The 19,783-nt window shown below is 31.5% G+C and overlaps 1 protein-coding gene across 1 annotated transcript in view; it reads left to right on the forward strand.

The window, feature by feature from the left end:
- LOC100166940 overlaps positions 1 to 19,783 on the forward strand; it is a 182,089-nt gene that overhangs the window by 143,107 nt on the left and 19,199 nt on the right. The window contains exons 3-4 of the mRNA XM_029488725.1: positions 8,894 to 9,006; positions 15,466 to 15,931. Coding sequence (XP_029344585.1) covers positions 8,894 to 9,006; positions 15,466 to 15,931 — 579 coding nt within the window. The remainder of the gene's footprint in view (positions 1 to 8,893; positions 9,007 to 15,465; positions 15,932 to 19,783) is intronic.

Here is a 19,783-nt window from a genome sequence, read left to right on the forward strand (position 1 = left end):
TGTTCTCTAATGCTGTAACAGATATCATTCAATTTAATGAACTCCTAAATGTGAATGTCAACTCGGTTAACAATCAATGTGCGACGTAAATACCAAATTAAAAAAAAAATGGATTTTTTATACTGTTCCATGACCACTAATCTATTTAATATAATAATATAATAGATGGTTGAAATTATAATAATGTACAGCTGTTTTAATGTTATCAGCTTCAGAAAGTAATACATTTAATTTTATCTCCACTTAGTAGGAGCTTACGTACGGATGATGTTTCATATTATTGTACCTAACATTAGTGTTTCAATTATTATGTTGCACTTTAACATATTACTACAACGATAAATAAACAATCCAGAACAGGAACATCGCTACTAGTTCACGTAAATAGTGTGTCGACATTACAAAAACAAATGCATTTGCATAAATTACTATCGATACGCTATTTATAGTCGTGTTATAAACACATAAGACGTCTATCTCTTGGAACTCAGTAAGCAACTAGTGAACGTGTTCTAAGAGAAGGCTGTCTTAAGTAGGATTGAGACACTTACTACCTACCTATTTGGTAAATTTTTAAAACATTACTATGAATCTCCTATAATTGTTAGTTATTTCATTTAATATATTATATTATTAAATCATAACAATATATGTAACCGTTTACCAGTTAGGTTTCATGTGGGAACTTATACACTTAACTCGTCGATCGCGTGGTAACGGTAACGGACCGATTTTCTGGTAGGTATATTATATATATATAACGGAATCCAAATCAAATCATTCACGACAATTTATCGAAATTATATGTGACTCTCGCACATAATTTTTGCTTGACGAACTTGAACTCTTGGAACAGTGGTGCACAATAATATAATGAATAGGTGTCACTAGAGTCCGTCCCATACCACTAACGAGACCATATTCAAATTTCCCCCCAAAAAAAATGTTTTCCTAACGAAGTTTAATATTGCAAAACAACGATTTAATATGTCTTGGCTCGCTGGTCTTGTGTGAATTGTCACGAAGATCTTTCATCCGCTTAACTAAAAAATATGGTTTATCTTCTTGTACGTACCATAATATTCTGTATGGTTTATGGAAGTTTGATGGGTTTAAGAGCCAAAAATGTACTCTCAATTGAAAAGTGTTAGAAACCGAAATAGGTATAATGTGACATACACATTGTCGAATTCAGATGCATACGTATCGTGATGTATATTTGATACATAACTCAAACAACACTTTGCCTGCTCCCCTAAAATGTGCCGATATTATAGGTAGGTATATAGCAGAACTTCCATGATTCACGAAACCCAAGGGAGCCAAATGACAATTCTAGTTTCAGCGAGTTTTTGAGTTGGCGAGTACGAGGGGTGAATTTTTGACTATCGAAAAGTTCTAATCGTGCAAGTTGTGTATAATATTATGTTATAACGTGGCCAGGGGTGACCTGTTAAATATAAAATGTCTATAGGTATAATTTTCATACCATATTATTATAGATAATAATTTATATACATCACAGCTAGGGTTTGATAACGATGACAGGATCTTGTAGTAATAAATAAACTTAACTAACAAGAACTCAGTTCCAATAATTAGCCAAGACATACAAACAATATTACAATACATTAATACCTATATAATACTATAATAAAATAAAGTATGTCAGAAAAGTCTTAAATTAATGGTTGTATCGTATTGCCGCATGGAGTCTCGTTGCGTTGTAATAGAGTGTCGGTGCAGGTCACGGATAACTGAATGTACTTACACTGAGTAACACGGTGTGTATTGGTCACAGGTCTTAAAGTTATTTGTGTGTGAAGAACAACGTATCATATCGGTCAGCAGATAATCGTATCATGTCTGTACTGTATACAGGGGTGGGTAGTATCTCATGTCCATATTTTGTGTCTTATGTATTTTTATATTTAATTTTAATAATTTATTATATCTAGATAATTATTTATTATTGCAGTCTGTCCAGCAAAAACCATCAATAATGTAATTTTACAAACCAGAATTCAAAAAGTCCCTACATCATTATTCTTTTAAACGACAGGACATGGAATTAAAAATTAAAAATTTGCCTCGTACTATAATTATATGGAAGATGATTGACGGAATCACAAAATTAATCGTAAAATCCTAAAATAAGTTTAAAAAGGGCCGGTATTATACTAAAGTATATTTTTTCAATTTGGCAATTCACATTAAGAACAATTATATTAAAAATAAATTAGGTATCTAGTAGGTATATTGTATCTAAAGGTAAAAGTGGATTTACCCACATCTAGTATCTATTATATCTACTTAATACTTTTTTAAAGTATCTTACCCATCCCTGTATGCAGTGGCGCCAATGTCTATTTCATATGGTATTGGTGTATTGCATATAAATAATATCTGAGATATGTAATGGTACCACCACCTCTTTTTTCTCAAACACACAGTCCAACTAAAATACGAGACAAATGACAATTATGTACAATTTTAATACCTACCTACCTATATAATATGACTTGTACATTCTACCATTTCACTATCAGCTGTGTACTCCCATTCACAAAGGCACCATATGCAATACTTACACATAATACAGAGATATATTATCATCGCCACCGCGGCCTAAAGTATAATATATTATATAGTTGATATAATAATACACTTATTATGATATCTGCTAGGTAGATAATGACACAATGATGACCTAGGATTTTTTAAAGGGGGAGGGATATACAATTTATAATAGACGCATTCGCATGATACACATACTATATTATTCATATTATCATATACATTTTGTATTGTGTACAAAATTTGGTCTCCAAGGGGGGGGGGAGGGGATATAACCCCATATGACCCCCCCCGTAGATACGCCACCGATGGTTACAATGTATAACACTCTAATACGCCTACATGTATTTGGTGACGGTGCGATGACGGCGTCCAACTCTCTTCGGTTCTTTTTCCCATTCGTCGGTGGGCATATACTTTTTTTTTATTTTATAAGCGAATCGCGGAGGCGGGGGCGGCGGCGGCGATGCCATAAATATAATATTATTATATCGCATATTATTATTATAACGACGGCGACTATACGTGCGTGCGCGTGCGGTTAAACCACGTCGCGCCGTCTCGGTTATAATATTATAATATTTTGTTATATATACAGCGCGAAATCTATATACGAGACTCGATTTTTTTATACGACGACGGCGTGCTCTGCTCGCTCGTAATAATTTCTTTCTGCCCGTCCGCCCGCTCGCCGCAGTATATAAGAACGACAACGACGACGATTATTACACACTGTATATATAAATATATATATACCCGTCACGACCACTGTATATATATACCACAAGACTAGTACCAATTTATATGCAAAATATCTGACGATTATTATTATTATTATTATTGTTGTTGTTATTATTATTACGATCATAATTCACCGCGTCCGCCGGCGGCTGTGCCCGTGTAACGAATAATAGTAGTAATTGTATACCGTATATAATATAATATACATAATATTTATATACATACATATTACATATATATATATATGTATTATACCCGCACACCGCTGCCGAGTAGATAATAATATATGATATAATGTCATATACGTTTACTGTATAGTATATATTTTGTGACACACAATAATGTTCTGCGGCGTTTATTATTATAATATATTATTTAATTCGCTGGCAATAATCGCCGCCGTGGGCTCGCGATAATGTCGTCGTATAATACGCTAGAGCGTGTGCGTACGGAAACTCGGAAAATTTTCAATTTCGTGTTTTTTTCCGTCCTCGTACCGGCCGATTTCATCTCTCCTCGACCGACTGTTGCGGATAGAAGAAAAAAACATTTAAGTGTTTCACTCGTTTGGGAATAAAACGGTATACCACGGTAGAGGTGAACGAAACGAAACAAACCGATCGAACTCGACTAGTATCTAACGTTTAGATTTTCCCGTTCATTCCCGTGTACGAATATTATATGAATAATATTATTAACGGGGCTCGTAAGATCGGGAAATTTGAATATCAAACTTGTAGCCAAGCAGCATTAAATTATGCTTCAGGCAACATCGGAATTCGCTTCAACGTGACAGGATTCAATATATCATATAATTTTATTGTTAATAATATAATAATTGCATAATAATATTTCTAAGTTTATTTGGTATGCGTATATTATTATAGGCATATTTTGGCAAAATCACACATTTTTTTAAAATTTAAAGATCATTTAAAATCGTTTAAAGTTATTGTAAACACATTGTACATAGTTTTCATGTAAGTAAGTACTGAGCATTTTTTTTATGTCTGTCACAAAAAAAAAATTGTTAGAAACATTAAAAATACTATGTACTTATACATTTAAAAATAATATTATCAATACGCAGACGCACCAGACGGTAAGATAATTATAAATAAGACGTTCAAAACAATAATCGTCACGCAAGTCTATAATAAAAAAGAACAAAAAAATGTGTTTTTTGGATAGGTACTAATTCGTGAAATAAAAAAAATATTCAGATACGCGATTAAGTTTTCTAGTAAATTCTGATTTTAGATGAATTAATTAGATTTAATCGGATACTTCAAATTTTTTACTGCATATTTGAGCATTTTTAGAAGAATATAATAATGTTATAGTTCCATGGATATCTAAGCGTTTACTTGTAGTGTATGAACTTAAGCGAGCCCTGATATTTATTTACCCTATATTAACATTATACGTTTTGATATTTAATATTTTGTTTGATACGATTGCATTAGGCCTGTGTCGCAATAGGATATAATATAGTTTTGCTGTCGCCCCCTCACGCGATCGTGTTTTTTTACTAAATAAAGTTTCGGACGGTTGCCAAAACAGTAGATATCTTCGAAATACGCCGTAAATAATAATAATAATATTTGCGACGAATAAAGGAATAAACAAGATGGGGATATTGTAACAACATGTCGTCATCGTCGTTGTCGTCGGTAGTCTATTTACGCAGATAAACAAAGCGCGAGAGAAACGGAATAATAAATGCGTTAAAATCAACGCGTCGGCGACGGCGCTCTGACAACGACGGCGACGGCTCTCCGATCGACGATAATAATAATATCATCATCATCGCACAGCTGTTCTATGCTATAATAATGACATGTAAACATTATTATTTCATAGTTATTGTGCCAATAGCGTCCGTTACACGCGCGCGAGCGTAACCCTCATCGATGACCGTTGTAATAATAATAATAATAATGCGGTGCCGCCATCGGTAAAAACATCACTTGTCACGTCGTCGTCTTGTCAATGTAGTCTCGTCTGGTCGATCTCGTGCATCGGATCACAATAATATATTGTTTTTATTGTTAAAAGCAATTTCAAGTTCTTCTACGTTATATTTATACCTATAACACTATAGTGTGCTGAGGGAAACTAAAATGGTAGCATGCTACTAGATGTACCTATTTCCCCTGCAAGGAAAATTGAAAAATCATAGATAGTATGTGTTTAGGCTTAAAAATATCTAGTGACATGCCACATTTTGTTAGGAATTTATTTATTTATTAATTGTTTTATTATTAATTTACCTATAGCAATAAACAGAGCGTTTCAAAAATCGGTTAGAAAAAAAAAAATTGCATCCCAAAAACATTTATGTTAAGAAAAAATTATTTTATACTGTTATTTATTTTAATGGTATAAAAGGTATTATCAATAATTTACAAAATAAAATTATTCACTAAACAATAATAATAATTATAGTGGAGTGTTATTTTAAATTGGTTCTTTGAACAATAATTAGTGCGCTTTTTTAAAAGTAATGGAAAAAATTAATATTTAAAATTAATGGGGTGAAATAATCAGAGGTATAGCCACAGGTCTGAAGGGACTGCAGCGACCGCACCAAAATCTCGGGAAAATTTTAAAATGGTATAATTTTAATGTATTCTGTGAACGTAAGAGTTGCAAAAGTCTAAAATGTACCCACGCCATTATCATACCTAACTATTATTAGAGTCTCTAGTTAGGCCCCTTATATATAACAAATTACCAGCACGCCATCCTCCCCCCCCCAAAAAAAAAAAAACAAATCTTGGCTAGGTCACTGCAAGGGTGAATTAAAAAAAAATTAATGGATATTTAATATTTTTGTAACTGTATAATAATATATAATGAAACTTCAGTTAATCCATTTTTATCACCGTTGTGTAGGCACTTTTAATTATTAGGTATTGTTTTTGAATTATTTGATTATTGCACGAATTATCATCCCGGCGTACCTATAGACATTATAGCAATGAATTATTGATATTATACACCATTAAAACAAATAAGAAATATTATGACAGCCGATAGGTATTTGGAATAATTGCAGTTACTGCTAAACACTTAAAACGGTAAGGTTGATAGTACGCATATAATCCAGAATAGAGTAACACGTGGCATTGGTTTATTTCGAGCACTTATACAGAATTTACGTTCAAGTGCGCCCACGCATCAAAATTCATATAGAGAAACCATTATATTACAAGACCAAAGTCTAAACACACTGTTTTAATGCTCAGATCTTGTAAATGTAAAAGTACCTACTGTTTTTTATAAAACGAAATCATTGCAGTTGTTTATAAGCTTAAGAAGATAACAAACATTTCTCCTTATACTTACGCAAAAACGATGAATATAATTTGAATTGATTCTATATAAGTGAACTATAGACAAACGTGTCTCGGGATAAAATGCCACTGTGTCACTGTGATACAGTCCAGCAACTAATCCATGCGCAACTCAGCTGTTCTCTGTCCTTGGGGGCTATCTGTTAAAACATAATATCCTTATGACCTTATCTACGTTTGAATATTTTATCGTAAAAGATTATTGTTTTACAATCAATTATTATATAAAATGTTCTTTAATATGCTTAGCCTCGCCTATTTAAGTCTATACATATACGATCAGGGCATAAATCAAAAATAATAATACCGTTTACCGTTATATGTATATTAAACGTTATGATCGAATGACTGTTTAACGTTATATAGAATTTAAACGTTATTCAACTTGAGCGTTTAAACGATTTAAACATTCAAATGTTATGAAGCGTTTAGCGTTATTTGATGGATATAGCTTGTTTCCCGCACAAAACAAAGTGCAGATTGAAAAGTATAATGTTACAAAAATAACCATAATATATTATATTATTTTACTGATAGTTATAATCAGGGCTCGTTACTTCATGCACTAAAAAATGCATAAATAAGCATGCATTCGTGCACTAAAAATTGTCAAAATATGCATTAAAATATGCACTAAAAAGTTCGAAAATATGCATTTATATGCCCTAACATTTTTAAATTATGGACTCAAAATATGCATTATGTAAAAAAATCATGAGAAAATTTTAAAATAATACGAATTAATGCATACATTTAAAAAAAATTCAAATTCCTCCACAAAATTTTGCGAACAGCCAGCAACTGTTTGTTTTTCTTTCGGCATTGTTTAAATAAAATATAAATAATGTGTAGGTACACACAGGTACCAATACCTCACATGAAAACACTAAAACAGGAAATTGAACGGACAAACGCATACGACTCATAAAAGTAAACTCATCGGCGAGTGTAAGAAAACTATACTGTACCAATGTACAAAAATATAAATGCTAGTTGGTGAGAAGCTGTCTTTTTTTACGGTGGAGGATGGTAGTGGTAGCGATTACATTGTTTTCGCAATATTTCGTAAAACGCATAAAATCTAAATAAGTATGTACTAGGACACTAGGTAGTCAAACACTCCTGAATAAAAATAAATCAAAACACTATAATTTTGTAAACAGGAAAGTAAATAAGAAACAAGAAACTTTTCAAATATTTGTCTAAAAAATATTTTTATGAAATAATTTGCAATAACGACTGTAAAAAATCGACTATATGCCAAATACGCCTTTACACCCAAAACATGCAAAAATATGCCCTTTATAAACTTCATATTATTATTACTATTGTTATGAAACGGATTTGTATCTCAGTTAGCATGTTTCCCTGTGTAACAAAAAAAACATGCAGATGCATGAATACTTACGAGCCCTGGTTATAATTTTATAAATATATTTTTTTATTTTTCAGGCAATTATATGTTTCAATCGTTTATCGTTTCTGTTTCGTTATCCGTTTTCAATCGTTTATCGTTTAGCGATTTGTTATCTGTTAATCATTTCAATCGTTTGTCGTTTACTGGTACGTTAACTGTTATTCGTTTCAATCGTTATCGTTTATCGATATGTTATCCATTATCGATTTCAATAGTTTTTTGATATGTTTAACGTTATACTCATAACGTTATAAAAACGTTTTGAAGCCCTATATACGATTCACCTATTTTAGCAACACGGTTAAAGTATTTTAGTATATTTGACGAATTACAAAAGAGTCCTTTAAATAATATAACAAGGTTGTGTACTAAATGTAGATACAAATTTCAAAACAGCACATCGAGTTGAATGTTTGTTCAGTTTGTTAAATAGAAAAAATGCAAAATGCAAAAATCAATACATTTTTATTTTACCTCAATAATTAATTCCATAACACTATATTATTTAGGTAGGTAAAATAATATGTTATCGTCAATCAAATAATTATTAAAAAAATTAAATTAATAAATATTAATAAAATATAAAGATATATAAATAATATAGGAATACAGCTAAATAGGTAATTTATGATTAATATTAATTATGCATAGAACATAATATCTTGTATATTTTAACATTATAATTTTAAGGGCTGAATATGTCCTACCAAACTATTCCTCCCCCGTCAAACCAAAGATTTTTTTTTTACCGAAGAAAATCATGCTTACTTTATTTGTTTAATATTTTTACCTGTTGCAGATACATTCTACTGCAGATTCAGCGGTAAACCACAACGGTGGAATTGGATTAGAGAACGATGTCTACGGTGGCAGATCAACAACTGATTACTTCCGTTCGAAAACAATGCCCAGGTAATAAAATAAATGGTATTTGGACGATTATTGATAAAAATTAAAAAGTTCTTTGACAAAGAGTGTTATTGAAAAATTGTTTTTGAAGAGCTATTATGATCTATATTGTTTTTTACCAACTGTCCTAGACCCAGAGTTAATATATTATATTTATGCGTAGGTATATAATGTATATTATACATTATAGCCATAATTAATCAGTACTTAGTACCTAGATACTGTGTAGTTAGAAATGTATTTTGGCGGTGGAACTAATGTTATCATAACAAATTTTTAGAATAATAAACCACGCGTTTGAGTAAATAATACAAAATAATACAGTAATAATCAAAATTTGTTTATTAGGAAAAATTAATTAAATTTTTTAGTAAGCACCAGAAAATAAAAATAAAATTGAAGACGTCATGATTAGAAATTAGAATAATAATAATCAATTTAAATTCTGAAATCTAAACGCCTTTCTTTATTGTCATTTTCGTTTTTTATTGTAAAAAAGTAGAGGCGGGTCGAAGTACAAAATATGGTATCGATCCGAACTTTTTAATCGCATATCGACCATGAACCGAACAATTCAGTGTGATGTCGAACTCGAACTAAACTTTTTAATCGTAGGTGCATAAACCGAATATTTCGTTCAACATCAAACCACATCTGTACCATAATATATTATATTGATTATATTTCATTATTGAACTGAACCCAAACTAGGTTTTTCCCGCTACACTCTGTCTACGCATCGCGAAAATATTAATAACATAAGAATTTTTCGCCCTCACCCTCCCTACTCTGAACGTGCAAGCGACCCACCACGACCTGCATATTATATATATATAAAATAATATACAGTACCTCTTCGAATGTCAATATGCACCGCCTACTATGGTATTATAGAATCTAAGTAGGTTTGATACCGCAAACAAACTGATGACCGCATAGTAATATAATAAAAGCTACAGCCACAGCGAACAGCATGCCTATATATTACTATATGAATACAGTGAAGGGGAAAACTATTTTGTGGTCTTCGGTAAAGTTCGAGATAAAATGTAAACACTGCACTCCTGTGGTTTTACTTTTTTTTTTATCTGTCACGATAGTACGGTTTACCGCCTATATCTGCGCCATATCATAATTATTATTAATATTATATTGGAAAAATCCTTTTACGGCAAAATGCACCACCACGGCCTAAAAGATATTAAAATGTTTGACTTTTACCGGGGTCTCTGCCACTGAAACGATTGTCCCTTTTTCAGCATCGATTATGTATAAATATTCCCGGCAACGACTTTCAATGATAGCGGTGGGTCTGTACTATTAACTAAATGTTTCAAAGTATACCTACCTACATAATGTTTATACTGAAAAAAATTACTTAACATTTTTTTTTAAAAAGTATATCGTATTATAAGGCCTAAATATTAAAAATACTGGGTAGATACATAATATTGCAATGAAAAATTGCAAATTTCTGTTATTCTATGCTTACTTATCGTTGTTGTAGTATTTTAGATTTTAATTTTACAATAATAACAACCTATAGTCTATATTCCTATTTATTTGTTTAATTCGTATATTTTATGTTGATTTGAAAAATACTAACATACACTGTATGTACACTGTATGCACAGTAGGTTAAATAAATATGGACATTTATAAAAAATCGTTTCGAATCTAAATATTGAGGATTAAAAATAGATTATTGTTATTATAGGTTATAATTCTTATCGAAGAAAAAAATGTAAAAAAGTCACGACAACAAAAAGTTGGAAAAAATTCATTTTTTATTATACAAATGTATTTTACTTCATATTTAAATTTAAAAAAACTAATTGAATTCATTTGGAAAATTAATATTTAGTTAATAGTTATGGCTAGTTAAATGATTCATACCTAGGTATAAACTGTGTATTCGAATGTGAATTAAAATAGTTTCATTATCATGCGAAATAAAAATAAAAAAAAAAAAATGTAATATCAATAATGTTTGGTGTAAATGTATGATTGGTAATGAAGTATTAATGTATTATAGGTAGATGTATAATACCTAAATTTTGTTTAATATTATTATGTACATCAGTAGGTACCTACATCTATAATAGAGAAATAAAAATACTGAATAAATGGTTTTAAATACATTTATATATTAATAAATATATATATATATATTAAAGAATATTTAAATAGTTCTGATGAGTGAACCATATATTTTGCGGAGTACCCCTACCATTGTAATCCAGCCATCTAAACTTTCAACGCTTGTTAATAAAAAAAATTATCTATATAATAACCGATATATATATATATATATATATGCTGCTTAAAAAAACCATTTTAATAAAAGTGTTTTGTAAAACTGAAATGTTGTAAAATAAATACTTCAAACACTTGAAAAGAACAAAAACCGATACAAAAAATTATTGTAGCCACATGGTAAATGGATCACTGTTTTTAAAAAAGCATATTATGCTTGAGCGGCTTCAATATAATTTTTATGTGCGCGTTATAACAATTAATATAAAATAAAATATTCATATTGAAATAAGTATAATATTCAAAATTTTTCTCCAGAGAATATGGATAGCAGTCAGTAGGCTGTAGATAAAGTACCTAATTTCAAAATTCCACAAACCTATTCAAGGACTGTCCCGTGTTTACATGTATAATGTATATAGATTTTTTATTAGTTAAATGTTTGAGAGGGGGAAGTTCAACCCTCGCTATATTTTTAGGGACTATAGATAAAAACATTTATTATATACCCCTCCTACCAAAAAAAAAACATATCTACAAGTTATATAACTGTTTTACTCGTTATCGCTAATACTATAGTGTATCAGAGTTCAGAAAGTTCACTTGAAAACTAAATTCGTTCACGTTCAAGTTCAAAGCGTAAAAAAAGAATTCATTCACTTTTTTTTCAAAGAAACGCAATCACGTTCTTAAAAAAAACCAAACACATCTGATAGTTAATTTTAATAATTATTATTTGAAAATTCTTCAAATAAAACGTTTAGTATGTACTGAAGTTATACAATAACTTTAGACAATACACAATTTAAAAAAAAAATATAAAGGTATATAATAATTAAATCGTATACAATAATAATTATTATAAAATTATTAGACTATCTATTATAATACAATTAATCATAATATAAAATACCATTAGGCGTACATATCTATATAATATAGGTATCCAACATTATATCATATTATACTCATTATTATACCTATTAATTATTGAAAATCTGTAGTAACAAACGTTTGCGAAAGCATTTACGTCTAGTAAACTGGTACGTCCATAGTAATAATGTTATTATTTAGGGAGTACCTATTCAATAATAATATAATAATATTAGATTCTACAATATATTATTTAATACCGGTTCGTCGTCGCTATTTTTTTAGTAAAATATGGAATATACGTATCGAAAATATCGGTGTTCAGTGCTTATAGTGTGCGGTTATAGTGAGTGACGAGTGTGTGTGTGTTTGCGAACAACTTTTGTGCTTCTCCCATTCATCGCCACCACGTGTCTTATACATATACACATAATCGTAACGGTAAAAGGGCAACAACGAGTATTATGGAAAGGCTTTTAAAAACTCACTTTCCCGGTGCTTATTACAATATACATTTATAAATATACATAACAATGTATAACAGGCACGCGCGAAAATGTATAGCGGCTATACAATTTATATACATCGCGAGCTATTCGGCCTGCACACGCGGTCCATCCGTCTTCATCGACCGCCTTCGTCGACGTATTTATAATATTATAATATATCGTCGGTTGACCCCACCGACAATAACACCTATACATGGTATAGTATAATATTATATGCGTGTAGGTACCTCTCACACGTGCGTATTTCTGTGAGGTCTAAACAACCTTTTCCACTAAACACGCGCACCCGTATTCATAATAATATATAGGTATACGCAATATAATAATATTGTATCCGCGCTATTAAAAAGAAAATCCCACCTCCCCACCGCGGTTTCCGGTGATTTTTTTTTTTGTACACTGCGAAACGTCACGTCAAAGAGGGAAAACGTATATGAACGGGCATAATATAACCACCCCCTCCCCCCACTACCGCCACCATCATCCCCGCACAAGGACCCACCGACCGCCTAACGACGTATATAATATATAGTCCCGCGCGTATACCCCCCTCATCGTACATAAAAATATATATAATATTATAATATAATAATATGACGCGTGTATCGCGCGCATTGTGCACGTGAGCCGCTACAGTTCGAGAGTCGAGGGCTCTGCAGGAGGCGATTTTCTCGAGTCCTGAGTCCGATTGTACTACACTATATATATGAGTGTACTATATATACTTACGTGCCTATATTATGTATATAGTGTTGTATAATATACGATCCAAGTGCTCGTTATATATATATATATATTATATATATATATTAGATATATACATCGTGGCAGTAAACGACCTGCTCCGATAATGATTGATCGTCGTCGTCATCGGTGTCCGCCAGCGTCTTACACTCGTCGACGACGACCAAAGCACGACGATGATTGAATGCACATTATAATATATATACCGTGCCTATAACTTGCCCACGTGTGTATCTATCATAATGTAAATGTGTTAATATTATATTTTTTTATCTGTTACGTAGTCGATCGTGCGTGGTTAGACGTCATATACCTGCATCGCACTAGTATATAATATACATTGTTCGTATACCAGGACTGATATTCTAAGGATTTTGTCCGATGTCGATGCGTCTGATATAAAATAATATTTTCAGTGCAGTAGGCGGTTAGGATATGATACTAAATGATGGGATTATGTCGTCATGAGAATGATGTAGAATTGAAAACCTATACCTTCGATATATTATATATTATATAATATGTATGTACCTAAAAAAATAATATCTAACATTTGTACTATTATTTGCTCAGTTTTTTTTTTTTAAATTTGCGTTTGTGACGTGATGATATAAATTGAAAACAAATTGTATTATAATTTATGATTGTTTGATTTCAATAATTGCACATATTTGTTATGTCGACTATCTAGTGAAGGCTCAAAGAAAGATGTGGTATTATTCCTATCACATTATTTATAATTCTGCTTCGTGTTAAAGTAAACAGGCCTAGTTAATACCAATAACAGTGGGTGCACGTGCATATATATAATTGTGTACAAAGTCAGGTTGAAATTGACATAATATAATATTACTAAACCAGCTTTGCTCATGGGAAAAAAAAGACATTAAAACAGGGCTTGCATTTAAAAAATAAATTCTGTTTTATGATATTTACAATTAAAACGTTACACAATTTTTGGGTTTACTGTGATTTAGAATCAAACGTTATCCAAGTTTTGCGTTTATCGTTATTTAGAACTAAAACATAAGTACAAGTTTTGTGTTTATCGTTATTTCAAATAATGTTAATAGTTAATACCTATTCAATTTCAAAAATGATAACTAATGCGGGTAGGTAATGACAGGGATACGGAATATAATATTAATAAATTCTTAGATTGTTTGCATGAAATAAATGTTTCTACAAAACCAATAGATCTTTTAAATGAATAGATTTTAAAATATTCTGTCTTGCGTTATTTTTAATTCAATTTTATAAATTTCGTTTTGCATTATGTTTTGTTTAATGGTATATAATATATATTTTTAATCACTATGTTTTGTTTTGAGATACTTAATTATTTTTGATTATCGTTTTCCGTTTTCATTTCGTTTACATTCTTCAACCGTTTTTGTCAAATATAACGTTTATAATCATAACGTCATTATAACGTTTGCAAGCTCTGATTCAAAAATCTTGAAGAAAACCAGGCACATTGAAATACAACGTGTGCCCTCCCTGCCCCTGCCATAAATGGATAATAGAGCGATATGACATTTGAGGTTGGGAAGGGGTGTTAGAAGTTATTTGGAACAACTGTGTGGAAAAAAAAATCATGAAATAATTCGAGACTATCGTCAAAAAAGTGAAAAAAAGAAATATACGATTTGTGACATCCCCTCCCCTTAAGAGGAAAAATAGAGAAAAGGGAGCTGTGTAGTGTATCGACATCTCACACTTGGAGGAGAATTATTGAAACGATTTCGTGAAAATGAATATTATAAAACTCGATATAAGTGTAATAGGAAAAACTAAATTAGCAGTACCTATAAATTACAACTCACAATAATATAATGCCTTATTATTGCCTTGTTAAGTCATTGTCATAGAACATACCTATATTGATATCCAGGAATAGTGTATAATATAACAGTGTATTATATATATCATGAATATAGTTATAACTATAACTAGGTAAAACCTAAACTAATACCCAATCGTCAATGCCTCTTACTGTGTCAACTCCCAATATTATTTTTTAATTTCGTGACTATAATTTTTTATTAAATAATATTTCCTTTTTTTGGGGGGGACACAGGAGGACCGGAACGGCAACCGTGATGGACGACTACGATTACGGTAACGGTAACGACGGCGAAGGGAACGCCACGGCAGTCGGCGGAGGTGGCCACCGGCAGTGGCCCGCGTCGTCGGCGGACATCATCGAGTACGATTCGTCCGCGGTCGCCGACACGCCGACGCCGCAGCAACAGCAACAGTTTCTACTACCTCAGCCACAGCAACACCACCACCATCTGCAGCAGCAACAGACCAACGCGTTCCCGCAAAAACCCGGCGCCGCGGTGTCTGCGTACGACCAAAACTCGGCCGCCGCCCGCCGTGTCGCCCAAGCCGACCACAACTTATCGGCCGGCGGTGGACACAAGTCCATGGCCAAGTGGAAGACTCGTGCCCTGTACGTGTTTCTCGCTTGCCTGCTGGCAGTCGTCGTCGTCAACCTTACGCTCACGCTCTGGTTCATCCGGGTCACGCAGTTCACGTCGGTAATTATAGAATGTCTTATAACTATTTTCATATACATTTGGGTGTCAAAGGTGCCCGCAAGGAAGTGCCAGGAGGGACCGTGCTCCCCCTAGCTTAGTAAATGTTCATTGTATTTGTAAAAATAATAAAAATAGTATACGTGCAGACTGAAGCTGTAATATTATCAAAGACATTTCTTGTGATCTCCCCCCTCCCTCCAAGTGTATATTTCTGTGAGTGCCCTCTGTAGGTGTGCTTAAAGCTAATCATGAACTATAGTTGAAATGTTATATTTTTTAACTTTTTTAACCAAACCAGTTTGTTAATTTCTCAATCGAGTTATAACAGGTTAAGCACCAATCCAAAAAATTGAGTTATGCATAGTATATAGTGCCACGTAGGGTTTTCAAGCCCTATGTGTAGTCTTTTTTTGTCGTCATGTAGGGTCTTCAAAACCTTAATTTTACATGTTATCTTACGGAAATCAATTAGAGCGCGGCCTGGAGGACAAACATTTTTAGATAAACCTACTGAATATGATAGGAAACATTTTGACCAGTAGGTAGTAGGTATGTAGGGTACATATGCCCTAATTGGCGCTTAACCCTTAACTTGAATAGTTGAAGCTTTGTAATAAAACCATTGTAACAACCTTCTCCAGTTAATTTGAGAAATAAAATAAAGTTTAAAACCTTATAATACTTAATATTTTTATTATACATATATTTAATTAAATGCTTCTATTGCTGCCCAATCGTATACACAAATGTTAAATGATTGAATTAAATTATTTATTAATTGATTTAATAATGTAATTGATATAACTGTATCATAAAAGCCTAAGAACCTATACAACTAGTGTGTATGTATAAGACATACCTAAGGAATAGTAAAGGATGAATTTCGACAAAATTTTTATTTTTTTTTAACGAAATAAGGTGCAGCACAGTCAATGTATTTGCGACACATGTGTTAATTTTATACAAAATGAAGTAGGAAAATTTTCTTTTCACTGAATTAAGTTAACTTTTTTCTTCATATTACCTTTAAACTTTTAGAGTAAATTGGTTAAGTAATAACTTATTTAGTTATCATAAATATTTAAACCTTAACGTGCATAACGTAGGTATATACGGCAAATCGTTTCAGCCATGATACTATGATACTAAGTAAATAATATGTGAGAAGTGAAATCAAATAACTAAGAAAATACACAGTTTATTCAATATTCGTGGAATAATAAACTATTTTATTACCTAGAGATATTATGTAAAATACTGATTTTTTTCTTGGTTTTAAACAGCATTTTAAAATTAATTGGTAGATACTACATTTTTAATATTGTATAATTATACGCAATACACTAGTAAAGAGTCGTGTGGCTGTGTATAATAGACACCCCGTGAAATTTGTTATGAACACAACTCCAATCACGTTTTTAAACAATTTAAACGATTTCTCGCCCAAAGGCTAGTATTTTGTACATTTCGTTTCAACAACGTTGATAATAACCACTATACTACTGCCAATGCAATCGCCGAAAATTGTAGCTACCTACGCGGTATAATAAATTCGAATTTACCTGATTAGGTATATACTTTTTTTTAATTAAAAAATAAACACTCGAGGCGGTTCCGTAAAATAAAGTGCGTTGATGTAATGGTCGCAGCGGTGTGCTAAAGTTTTTTGATTGCCTACATTACACCTATTCTATATAATATATAACAACGCCACGGAAATCGTTTAATATTTTAATTTGTCGACAAAACACGCGTCTTTGAGAATAAACTAGTCGAATCAGGTGACTTTATTTTTTAAATTATTATGACAGTAAATTGTTATCACATATGAACAAATGCACTAAGAACATTGTGTTGGACTATCATATTACGTATTAATAGGGTAAAGGATTCTGATTTTGAAACATTTCACTTGATATAATAAACAATAAGGTTATGGCTAATCGATAGTTGAAAAGATTATTGATTACACACAGACAATATCGATAATGAATGACTTATCAATTAAAGATTACGAATTACTATGTTAATGATTATAAATTAGGTATAAAATAAATTATATTATCGGTTAATTGATCACTTATCAATTGGTCCCTATCGGCGATTATTTATTAATTATTATATTTATTAGTATTCGATACAATGAACCCACTTTCAAATATGTTCTCTTGTTGTAAGTATATGACAATAATCTTTTAGGTATAATAAACATTTTTTTTCACATCAAGAAAATATTTCAAGGAAATAAATTTAATGACATTTTAAAACCCTATGTGTTAAAAATCTATGACCTTCTTGGTTCTACACGTATGTAGATGCTCTGTAAACTGCCACGAATGTGAAAAATATTGTTCCAGTTATAGAAAAAAAGAACATTCCCGAAGAGCAGTGAAACGTTTCTGTGGAACTTAAACAGAAGTTCAAAAATATTACAGAAACGTTTTATGCCGTGTGTTTCTTGTAACTAGATATGTGGTTACTGTTAAGCAATGACAACATACGATAGGTATGGGTACTATTATATTATGGTTTGAAATACCACTAAAGCACCAAGTATGCGAAACAGCGAACTCCGAAGTTTTAAAAACGCATAACAATGGAAAATCAACTTTTAATATAAAATTATAAAACTTTCATACAGAATTATAAATAAACCTTTGTCGAGTCTTGTTGTAAGTATTAAACTGTGTTTTGAGATGGCAATCAAAAGCGTTACGTAATATTGCTTTTCTGTATTTGTATATTTATTGGAATGTGCTACTGACGTCAACATCTTGAAAATAATTTGTCTTTGGAAATAAATGTCATATCGTTATTGGAATTAACATTTATCGAAAAAACTGTAGTACTTGAGAGATAAAAAAACTAACATTTAAAAATTGACATAATTGTTTGGTAGTTTTTTTTTGAAACTTCTCTGTAATATTCAGCAGTATAAAGGACTTGAAACCGAAAATATTTTTTCCTATTTCGATTTCGGTTTTGGCTGTCAGTATTTATTTTTTCCGATTTTTATTTTGGTTTCGCATATCGGTATTTATTTTTCTGATTTCGTTGTCGGTGTTGAACACTGGTTTTTATTTTTCCGATTACAATTTTGGTTTTGATTGCAGATATTGCATTTTTCGATTTTGTTTTTGGTTTTGGATTTTAACGGTATTCAAAATCGGTATCAATATCGGTTTCAAGCCCTGGCTGTAGGTATTGATTTTCTTAGATCTATGATTTTTTTTAAATAGCGATTGGAACTTTGCCATTGGTCAACCGATTCCGGTTGGAGACACTTTACTACGTTAGTAATTGATACATAAATACATAATATATAAGAACCTATAACTTGGACACTTTGTGATTATTATATGGAAGAACATTTAATATTTTTATTATATAGATACATTTAAGTTGTTACAAAACCTAATTTTTATGAACATAGTTTGGAAAAATGAATGATCCTTGAAATAATATTACTCTGTATGTTCACATATTTTTATAGTCAATGCTATACTTAACTGAATACGGCAAACGATAATATAATAAGGTAATATAATGCGGTTGTTAAAAGAGTTAAATTTTCCGAGAACCCGTTATAGGTCCTTATACACAATTCTAGAACAATCGTTATTGAAATGTACACGTCGTATAATGAAGCAGTCGTGTGTAAATCACTGTCGTCGGTAGACAGCTGAGAGATGTCGTCTGGCGACAGCTACAACATGATAATAATATGCTGTCCTCGGCATTCAAACACTGTTGTCAAATATTCAAGGTATGCAGCACCATACTATTATTATTATTAGGCATGATTAAACGCGTTTCAATGACAGTTGTAAGTGGTTTACTGGTTCAATAAGT

The sequence above is a fragment of the Acyrthosiphon pisum genome, chromosome X, assembly GCF_005508785.2.
Source record: "Acyrthosiphon pisum isolate AL4f chromosome X, pea_aphid_22Mar2018_4r6ur, whole genome shotgun sequence".
NCBI classification, from domain to species: Eukaryota; Metazoa; Arthropoda; class Insecta; order Hemiptera; family Aphididae; genus Acyrthosiphon; species Acyrthosiphon pisum.